The 11614-nt window shown below is 39.4% G+C and overlaps 1 protein-coding gene across 1 annotated transcript; it reads right to left on the bottom strand.

Annotated features, from left to right (window-relative positions):
* Positions 1–614: 614 nt before the first annotated feature.
* LOC119188416 (furin-like protease 2) lies at positions 615–10076 on the bottom strand. The gene is given in 16 exon segments (XM_037446423.1): positions 615–666; positions 668–872; positions 1273–1412; positions 2110–2123; positions 2125–2269; positions 3050–3276; positions 3575–4134; positions 4137–4265; positions 4268–4336; positions 4339–4383; positions 4386–4580; positions 4583–5379; positions 5655–5829; positions 6940–7072; positions 8569–8703; positions 9927–10076. Coding segments are annotated over 16 exon segments (3171 nt in total).
* Positions 10077–11614: the final 1538 nt, after the last annotated feature.

The following is an 11614-nucleotide window of genomic DNA, read 5'->3' as shown; positions in this document are numbered from 1 at the left end:
ACATCATAAGTCGACATTCACAAAATGAAGAATAAATTGTGGTCTTATACGCAGTAGTACAAACTCACCTACGTGTGTCGCAGCCTTTACCTATAATCCGGCTTTATACGGTACTTTGGAGTTAAAACCCGCCATCGCAGTAAATAGCGACTAACTTCAGAAGGTGGTCGGTAAGCTGTGATGCGGATCATTTCAGACGTTGAAATATATTTGCGATCGCATAGACTTTAAGACTGCCAAATTATATTTCCATACTTATATAATAATAGGTAGTTTATGACTTTTTTAGAAAAACTATCAAAATGTATTTCTTGCAAAATATATCGGAAAATAATTTTCAAAATCCAAGCAATAATAAATAAGATATAAAGCTTTGAAATTTGGTGGAAAGGGAAGCTGTCAAATTACAGTAGTAATGAAATGTGACGTCACCCAGTGCCACCGGCCATAACGCTGCGTGAGTAAAAAAAGGACAGCACGAAAAGAAGGATAATATAGTTACCATGTAATAGAGCAGAAAAGCCTTTTCTGACTTATTGCTATATCTATTATCAAGGCAATATAACTAATATAATAAATTTAAATGTACAAAATTAAAACCAAAACAAACAAACTCACCTGTCCAACCTCAAAGGCCGCGAGCACCCTGTACAACTAAATTCTCCGGCCGGAGCACGTCTTACACGACGCGTCACACGATCTACACGTTCCATTGCTCGCGTCGTAGTACTGCGAGCCGAGGCACTCCATACACAGCCCGCCGTCTAGCATGAACCGCTGCGGACACGACGTGCAATGGAGCGGGCCCGAGCCGGAACACTCGCGGCAGTAGTGGTGGCAATGGCGGCATCCGTCCGGACTCTGGTAGAAGCCTGAGTGGGAACAGTTTGTGTATTTTATGTACTTTATTTCGTAAGTTGAGTAAATCAAATTATAATTTATTTAAATTGTTTTTTAACTTTACCTATACCTCTGTTTTACTTTATTATGCAAAAATGTGTTCTGACACAAAAAATACTTAATTTGAAGACCCTATTTCCTCTGGTTTAAAAGACACTACAGACAATAATTACTGTTAATTTAACTATGATAAATCACAAAAATTGCCTAAACCAATCCAGTTTATTTGCATTATACTCAACATTACCAACTATTTCTCCAACTAGTACTAAATGATAATACCCAAACCATTAGATGCCACTTACCATTTGCTCTACTAAATGAAGTCATTCCTACCTCCTTAATAAGGATTTTAAAAATGGGAGTACGTACCTTGAGGACACTCGGGATGGCACTCCCCGGCGGCGAGCCTCCACCCGGGAGGGCAGGACGCGCACTGATCCCTCCGAGGACCGATGCAGGTACGACACGCGAGGTAGCACTTGGAACAAGTGCTGCGATCCGCATAGTACCTGTAAAAGTCTCTTGTATTACTATAGACTCTAAAAAGCGGCGATAGCCTAGTTGGGTGTGGAACGGTCTGCCAAGACAAATGTCCGCAGGTTCAAATCCCAAGGGCACACACCTCTGATTTTTCTAAAAAATCATGTGTGTATTCTTTGTGAATTTATCGTTCGCTTTAACTGTGAAGGAAAACATCGTGAGGAAACCTGCACATCCGAGAAGTTATCTATAGGAATTTCAAAGGTGTGTGAAGTCTACCAATCCGCACTAGGCCAGCGTGGTGGACTAAGACCTAATCCCTCTCAGTAGTAGAGGAGGCCCGTGCTCAGCAGTGGGCAAGTATATAATACAGGGCTGATATTATTATTATTATTATATACTATCAGAGATCGAATTGTCAATGAGACAGGATGATATCGTTTATTTCTTCTTTAGATTGTGTATTTTTTTTTTCATATTAAAACATGTAAATTTATTTAGAGTCAATAGTCAAAAGGCTATCCCATATAATTTTTCCCATCCGTGAAAATGCATGCATGATTAGTTCTTGATGATATAGTAGTGAACCTCATATTTTTTTCCTAGCAAAATTAAGCCATCACGTTTAACCCTAAAAACTATTCAGTTCTATTCAACAAAATTCCCAAAGTAACTTTTTTTAAGGAAGGAAAACATAGTTGGTACAATATATAATGTAGCACTGACCCGTCCGCACAGGCGGGTCCTGTAGGCGCCGGACTGCAGCCGCAGCGCGCCGGCGCAGGCGGTGCAGTTGAGGCGCGACACGCAGTCGCTGCAGCCGCGCACGCAGCGCGCGCAGCGCCCCGCCTCCGCGTAGTACCCGCGGCTGCACTCCGACTCACATCTGGTCCACACGTTATAATATAATAATTATTGTTTTGTTCTAACCTAACCTAATCGAAACCTCGACTCATCCGTCAATCTAACGGTAAAAAAGTCATTAAAATAATATTCGTATATTTTTGTGCAAATACAACTTAAAAAAAAATGAAATCATTTGGAAAAAAAACCTAACCTATATCTTTTCACAGTAAAGTTGCACTCCAACTCACATAAAGGACTGTACAAATTGTACACTTGATTTTTTTATTAGCAATAGCAAAAGTAACTTAATAGGGAAGAAAGCCCTTTCTCACTAGTAAGATAGTTTACACCACTAGTTTTTGATTACCGAAAATTAAAAATGTTTATTCAGCTACTTATGTGGCTGACTGTACATCTAATAAACTTTAAAGTCTTTAACCGTCAAATATTTTACATTATAATGTAATCATAATTTAGTCAAACGTTTGAAACTTTTCTCATTTAACTCACATTAACTTGTCATTTGAACGCTTTAGAATTCGTTTAAATCAAACATATGTTTCAGAGTTGTTTGTTACACGCATCGTTTACTTACAGAAGAGATTAAGAACTTAAACCTAGAAATCATTTTTTTAGATTGACATAAAACAGTTACTTTAAACAAATCATATGAATGTTTGTTATTGTAATTTTGCGGTTATAAATATATCTTTTTCTTTTTTTCTTTTTTTATTACCAATCCTTCTGTCAAAAGAATTAAAAAAAAAAACAAAATAACATATTTTTTTAACAAAAACTCCTTCATAGTCAAGTAGCTCACCTGTAGTCCTGAAGCAAGTTAGGCGCCTGGCAAGTCAAGCAATGATTCTCCGTATCACCGAAACACGATTCGCATTCACTGTGACATTTCCTGCAGGTCTGTCCGTCGCTGTACTCGCCTGGCGTGCACCTGGCCGAGCCGACTGGCACACATTTGTCTTTCTTGTTCAGCTCCCAGTTTGGCTGGCAAGTGAGGCAGAATGCTGTCGTGCAAGTAGGTCGCGCAGCCTTACCGCACACCCGTCGAAAAGATTGGTGATGCAGAATATTGCAACCGAAAAAGATGGCAAAATATCATGCCTGATGAGGACAAAATAAAAATATTTTTACGAGAACCCGAGTCCGCAAAAAAATCATCCATAATGGATTATCATTATTTATAGTTACAAAAATAATTATTACCAAAAACGGATTCACAGAATATAAGTGATATAAAACACTCTACATTAGACTGAGTTCAAACATCTAGTTAATTAATTTATCAAAAGTCTAATATTATTGAACAGTTTGTAAACAAAACTAATACGTTTGACACTAACCTCATACATTCCTTTCGTTTTTTATCGGCGTAATGTCCGCTGGGACAGGTGGCGACGCAGCGCCCTTCAAGTGCGTAATTTGACGGGTGACAGGTCACGCACTGGTCGTCCCTCGGCCCTTCACAAGTGTCGCACGACTCATGACACTTAGCACATGAGTAGTCTTCAGTCTCGTAGTGTGAAGTGGGACAGGAAGCCAGACAACTGCCCTCGTGTAACAGCAGGTGATGCTCGCAGGACGTGCACGCATCAGCTCGCTCCGAGCATGTGGCGCAGTGAGCGGCGCACGGCCGGCAAGTCGACGATTCAGTGTCTTCCCAGTAACCGTCCGGGCATTGTTGCAAGCATACAGCTAAATCAGCTACTAGCATATGTGCTGGCGCGCAAGTCAAGCAGGAGTCCTGTCCCGGACCCACGCAAGTCTCGCAAGACTCATGACATGGCCAACACACTCCTCCTTGATTGGCATAACTTCTCGGTGGGCATCTCGAAACGCAGGCATCATCAAGTCTATAGTGCTTACATGCAATGCACTGCGTAGGTCCTTTCCATAGCATCCTTGGGAATCGCATTCGGGATCACATTCGTGTATGACGCGCCTGTCATTACTATCGGCGAGGACATTCTCCCCATGCGGTGAAGGGACGTTATGTCCGTCGAGACGGGCTACCGCCTTTCCGGATCAGATCCGGCGGCGAATAAACTAGGAAAGTTTTGATAGTTGGCGAACGCGTCAGTATTGTAAAAGAATCACCGATCGAATCATAACCGTCTACTGCGGTGGGAAAAGAAAAGGAGGCGCTAAAGGGGACGGCCTTTTCGATCGCAATCTTATCGGGTCAACTGATGTACCGTAGAATATGAGTTGCCATTTTTTGAGTATGCCTGGTTGGTTCACGTGTCTGTTTCCAGCGTTTACGATTTCCAATTTCCATCTACCTTCTGCGTGTTCTCCCCAGAAATGGACACTTAGGAATGGCCAGTCATCAAAGTTGAGCTGACAACATCACGTGGCCTTTCAAATAGTAGCGTAGATATAGTGCCCATAGGAGAAGTGAGAAGAATACGAAGATTCCCACGAGGGAAAAATCTCAATGAGATCTTGCACTGAACGTGTTCAAGATAGCGCACTTCGTTGACAGTACCACTGCAGCCATTGACATCCATGTGCGTGGTAAGAGTGTAGCCAAATTTCGACTCGATGGTCTTATCTTCATTTATTTCTTGCGACTTACAAATATGCTGGGGCGGTACAGATACCCACTGTTCAGCTAAATTGACCATTTCAGTGGCATCCATCAGACCGTAACCGAACTTGTGGCTCACTTTTCTCTTAACTCCGTTAATGGTCCAGCCGCCTTCCTTTTCCAGTGGTCCAGGACGAGATGTCAATACCACTAAATATTGCATGTCTCTCCAAGTTAGTTCGGGGTTGGCTTCTAACGCAAGAGCGCAGATACCAGCTGCTAAAGGAGCTGAGGCAGAAGTTCCAGTATGTTCTACAGTGCAAATGTGATCTGCTCTTAGTCTACCATCCATGTCGACTGTGGCAACGCTTTTATCGTGGCCGGGAGTGCCAGAACTGTACGTCGTGGCCAGTGTAGAAGAGCATTCTTCTAGGTACCAAGGTTTGTATCCTCCTTGTGTGGCACTAGATATTGATAAAGTGAAAATGCTGTTGGTGTAACCGTCGCAGTTGCAAGAATCCGTGTGCCTGCCTCCGTTGCCTGATGCCCACACAAAGATCGATCCTTTGCCGCGACGACCACTCGTGACTCCGTAGATGAAAGCCCTAAGGAGAAAGCAGTTCCATTTATATTGTAATCTGCACTTTAAATTGCAATTTATTTTTTAACAACATATTAATTTAAGTTTCAATTGCAAAATAAGAATCTTTTATTCAGATGTAGCAAAATTGAAAAGTCTAAAACGTAACCAAAACAACTATAAATCAATATTTATAGTTGTTTTGGTTACTACATAACCATATAATGCATTGCATCAACAACAAAATCATAGAACTTTTTCTGCTAATTCCTAAAAAACAAATAAATCCCATGAACTAACCTCCTTGCTAACGGCCCAGGTCCATCAACCGTCTTGCCATCGTCCTCGGGTCCCCACGAGGCGCTGTAGATATCGATGTGGTCCGGGTTGAGCCCCAGGGCCCTAGCCTCCACCGCATCATTCACCACGCCGTCCAACATTCGAACACCTCCTATGCTTGCGTTGTACGCGATACCTTGACAAAATTATATGAAATGAAAATAGTTATACACAACTTTGTTAATCATGCTTTAAGCCTGGTTTTAGAAGTTTCTCGCACGACAGAGATGACAACTTATCAACTAAATCTCATTTCCTATAATATTTCTTTTTTTGTATTTTCGTTTCCATTATTAATCAGTTTTGAAGTGCTGGAAGCAAGGGTCATATAACGTGATCTTCCAAACGAGAAATTTCGACTGTATGCTCGTCTCTGTTGTGAGAGAAATCTTATTTGTGTAAATCAAAATGTATGCAAACTTCAACATTAAAAACACTTTATAAATAAATAATATATATTTTTTTTAATAAAAAAAGAAATAAATGTATTTAACAAAAGGATTTTTTACACAATGAAAATATTTTACAACGACTCCCACAGTAGGCTTAGCCTGTCCTGTGGAGTCATAACTAAAGATTTACATATTTTGTTTTGCAATAAACAAAGAGACTTGGCTTACAGTAACATAATACTAAAAATAACTTGAAACTTAGTGGTAGCTGTTTTATTTTGCGGTTGAATTCGCGAACTATGCGTGAGACAATATTACCTGCTCATTTTATACTATTACATAAATCTGAAGAGTTTGTTTGTTTGAACGCGCTAATCTCGGGAACAACTGGTTCGAATTGTTGGATAGCTCATTCATCGAGGCGGGCTCTAAAACATCACGCTTTGACAAATAGGTGCAGAACATCAACGAAAAATGTTGCAAATACGGGGAAAATGTATTACTTTTAAGAGGTTCCGTTGCATATGCAGCGTATTTGTAACATATGTGTCATGAAATTTGGAGATCGTTGTGCCTAGGATTTATTGATTGTTAGAGTCAGTAGAATATAGTTACATTTGTTAAATATATCTAGGCAATGTCGAGAGCTTAAGAAGTACATATTTCACAATATAAAAATCCAAATTATTCTAGTCTCCCAAATATATATATCTTGCATGCCTATGATTTGTATGATTCCATTGTTATTTTTTTTACATTTAAATGTCTCATTGTAAATAACTTCTTATGTAATTTATACTGTTGGCAATCTAAATAATAAAAAAATAAATATATATATTGAATCCCAATCTCACCAACACCGCAGTACTGGTTGTAAGCAACAGCCGCCACTTCACCAGCACACCTCGTGCCGTGCTTGTTGTCGCCGTTGTCCTGCGGCATCGGATCGTCGTCATTCCCGTTGATGTCGGTCGACGCCAGCGGGTCCTGGGGAATGGTGGGAGTGGGAGTGAGTGGGATAGCATGAGATAATACTTTGGGGCTCATTGTTATACCATCAAATAAATACGTGTTTTATAATGGTATATTTTAGAGTAAAGGTTTGGTGGCATTTTGTGGGAAAATATTCTAATGTCAAACGGTGAGTTTCCTCGGATTACGGTCTAAACACTAATTTATTATTTATCCCCAACCACCGAACGTAAATTTAGATCCTATAGTGAAGTAATTAGAATGAGGAATAAATGAATGAAGAATAGGTAATTCTTAAAACATTTTAAGTTTCACTGTATTATAACCATTTACCAATATTTGTATATTATTATCTCACATAAACCATCTTTAAACATAACATAACATCACGCATTTATCACCGAAGGGGTATGCAGAGGCGCAACTAAGGCACCCACTTTTCGCCAAGTATGTTCCATCCCATGATGTTATAGGGGGCGAGCCTATCGCCATATCGGGCACAAATTCCAGATTCCGGGCTGATACTGAGCAGAAAACCCAAATATCACTTTGCCCGACCCGGGATTCGAACCCAGGACCTCAGAGCGCTATTTTCTTTAAAAGCCGGCATAAAAATGAGAATTCACAACATTAGAACACTTTTTTTCTAATTTCAACATTATTAAAGACTTGTTCACTCAAAGATATAATTAATAGATCTCATACAAGTACATCATAAAAGTCTGTCTCATATAATGAAAGAAATAAATTACGGTTTGATTTAACCGTAATTTTATTTGGTCTTTAAGATGTCACCTTACTCTGTCACCTATATGTCTCCTTTCACCTCTTGAAGACAATACGAAGCCGCATGTGACTAACATCAGGTCATGTACTTTTACGACATATTCATTTTAGTATTCTTTAATAGGTATAGTATTTTTATGGTGAAAAAAAAGTGGTTTAATAAATAAATAAATTATTCTGCACTCCTTTTAATGACAATCGTAAATATTTTAGTATTAACGGTTTAGTTTAGGCATAGTTCACACAAAATTAGACAGAATTACACAAATTATAAGACGTTTTGGGTCGACAAATACTCCGATAGTTTAGTTAGAAATGGAATGGACTGCCGAGACGAAATTCCGCCGGTTCAAAACTTCTTAACTTGGAAATTACGCGCAAATTCTGTGTAAATGACCACCATCTTTAACGGTAAAGAAAAACATCGTAAGGAAACCTAAATATCTAAGAATTTCAATTTTCCAAGATATGTAAAGTCTGCTATCACTAGGCCAGCGTGATCAACATAGGCGTTAACCCTCTCAGACACTTTACAATAAAAACGAACAACCCAATAGTGAGTTCAAATGCTATACTAGATATAACAGTAAATATAGCACGTTCCCAGCTGTGGGATAGTACATACAAAACTATTATATTTATTTAGGATCAGTGTATAGATATTTCCTTACATTTTTGGCAACAAATGCCTTACAAGTGACCGTGCTATATACAAATACACTCACATAATTCTGCGCCAGATCTGGATGGTTGGTCTGTATGCCGTCATCTAGGATGGATACCACAACGCCTTTGCCGGTGTATCCTTTCTGCCAAGCCGTTGCCACGTTCATGTCCAATCCGTCCTTTGCACCGCCATTCTGTTGGATAAAATATCATGTTAATGTTTGTTCCAAGAAACAGTGGTAATGATTAATTTCGTGCTCGAATTTTCCAAAAATAAGTTGCTAAAATCGAAGCAACTCAAGTCAAATATTGAAAAAACAAAGAAAATATATACAATTAGCTGTAACAGTAGTAGAATTATAAATTAAACAACTTAATCTCAAACAGAAATTTCCTTAAACAAATAGTACGCCATAAACATTTTCAACTAATGAAAATAAACATAACAAATATTTGGGTATGAGATCTCCTTTACTAAGTTCCCTGCCACGTACAGCTGTTGACTTAATGAGTGAAAATGCTATTTGTTACGGCATTGCCCTAATTGCCGTGATGAATTCACTCGGCAAAAATTAACAACTAGAGCCTAAACGTTTATAACAAAACACGCCAACGTTTCTGTAGATTTAAATACAGATGTTTGGGGTATTTGGGATGTGGAAGCATTAATCTAGACGACGTAATGTGGGTAGTTACTAAGTAGAAACAGTTGTATTGTTAAATATGCTACGTTTGTATTTAGTTTACGTTATTAAATGTTTCATTTTTTGTACAAAAAAATAGAAACATATTATTTTTTGTACAAAAAAATAGAAATATATTAAGCCTATGAAGTCTTCGCTGTCGTAATCATCATGCCCTCACCCCATTTCAGTAGGGTCAACGCAACAAGAATTAGCCTAGTGTTACTTGTTAATTTAGAATGGCGGGTAGTAACTGCAAACTGCCACGACCAATCGCCCGTCAACATTGTCCGGAGAATTGAATTTAATATTTCATGACCTACTTTTAAATATTTTAAAATTCTCAAATTAATAGTGTTAAAATTTTATAATCTATAAATATAAAAATGAATCCCTATTTCCCTTGGTTACGCCATCGCGCGTGAATGGCTGGACCGATTTCACATTTTTTGTGTTGTTGCTATTGTCAGGAGAAGATTCTTATGAAAAAAAAAAAATTGCGTGTAAAATTAGAAAACTTAAGAAAACTTAACGACAATATTAATTTTGCATAACTGTCAGTGGTTTGAAATAAGCGAATACTGTCAGCGATCGACAGTATGCGCGCGTGCATACATAGTTAAGACAGGACAACGGCTGTCGGGTCAACTGGTCGTTTATATTTAAATCATACACTTAGTTTTTACCGTCCACCTGGCTGACAACATTCAGATATCCAAAGAACTGACCCTTACCAGATACCATTGTTCTTTGAACAGTGGATCGGGGAAGAATGGTGACCCGGTGAGCGCCCGGTGGTGGGTCCTGTGGGTCGGCAGCCGACGGGAGAGTTGTGAGAACGCCGCCCGGTCATACGGGTTGTAATCACGCTTGTATCTTCCCATTCGTCCCCTGATAGGAGACCAGTTAATATTAATTTATTTATAAGGTACCCTTTCGTCCCTCGTCGTCGTTATCAAAATCACACGAAGAAACATGATAAGCGAGTACAGGCATGTACGATTGTGTAAAAGGCATAACCGTTCGTGAGTGGCCACCGTCCCCGGTAATCCTAAGTGATCGGTTTATTTAATGATTTCTTATGTTCACGCGAATGTTAGGCGCGGGCCACTCAGAAAGGTCTTGGGGCGCAGACATGGCACGGAAGGGGCGCCGTCGTAATTTTTAAAAATATCGAAAACACGAGGCACGGTTGTGACGCTGGGCGCCGCAAGAGACGGCGGTTTTCAGCTGTCGGATTTGACACGATAACATGTCTTTTTGCGAAGATGAAAATGTCTTACCACTGGTGTATCTCGCTAATATACAGAGAGTTATTGTAATACTCTGGTCTGTTATAATTATAGAGAACTGGATGATTTTCAATTAAACTAAAAAATTTACGTTGAATACATAATCGTCCCGCATTTTCACTTATTCTTAATATACAATGATCTTCCTTCTAAACACCTCGCAACTACTCAAGGACGTAGCTAGTTTTTTGTGACAGCGACGCGCGAATGCCAGCACTCGCGCCCCACCCCGCCCGCACGGGATCCCGTACATCGGCGCCCGCGACGGTGCCCCGTCCGGTTTTTATGTTTATATTAGGGTGCGCGTCATGTCTGTGGCATGTCCGCGCCTTGATTTTTCTGTATGTTTTGCATCACGACATTTCTATAAATTTTATTTTATGTTTGGTACCTCAGAAAACGCTCATTTATGGACCGATTTGGAAAATTCTTTATTCGAAAGAGTATATATACCTCCAGATTGCTCCCATAGATTTTATTTTCAAAATTGCTCCAGGAGTTTGGTTTTAAAACTAAAAAAACTAGAATAATTATGTTCAAGTGAATGATATCGCGAATTTTGCTTTCTTGTGACATTTTTGAAATGTTTTTGCGTTGGGTTTGGTTGAATGTATTTCTTATATACTTATACATATAGCATAACACCTTTTCCCCCGTGTCAGGGGGTAGGCAGAGGCGTCAATTTTCGTCACGATAGTCGTATTGCGTGCGAAATACATTAGTTGTGTTTTGGTATTAGGTTTTGGTTGAGGCTACTTCTTGCATACATACGTATATATATAAAGGTGTGATGCTATATATAACTAGCATCAGACCTTTTCTCCTTTCAGGGGTAGGCACAGGGGTAACACTCAGCGCAATAGGCGTGTCGCTAGCGAAACATATCATTTATGTTTTTGCTTTAGGTTTGGTCGAGTCTATTTCTTACATACTTATATATAGCATAACACCTTTCCTCATTTTCAGGGTAGGCAGAGGCGTAAAATTTTAGCACGATAGTCCTACCACGCGGAAAAACATATTAATTGTGTTTTTGCGTTGGGTTTAGTTGACTTTTCTGCTTACATACACACATATATATGTAGCATCACACCTTTTTCCCCTTTTCAGGGGCAGACAGAGGTGTAACA

Source organism: Manduca sexta, unplaced genomic scaffold (genome assembly GCF_014839805.1).
Source record: "Manduca sexta isolate Smith_Timp_Sample1 unplaced genomic scaffold, JHU_Msex_v1.0 HiC_scaffold_299, whole genome shotgun sequence".
In the NCBI taxonomy this organism is placed as follows: domain Eukaryota; kingdom Metazoa; phylum Arthropoda; class Insecta; order Lepidoptera; family Sphingidae; genus Manduca; species Manduca sexta.
This window is presented reverse-complemented; position numbering and strand designations above follow the sequence as displayed.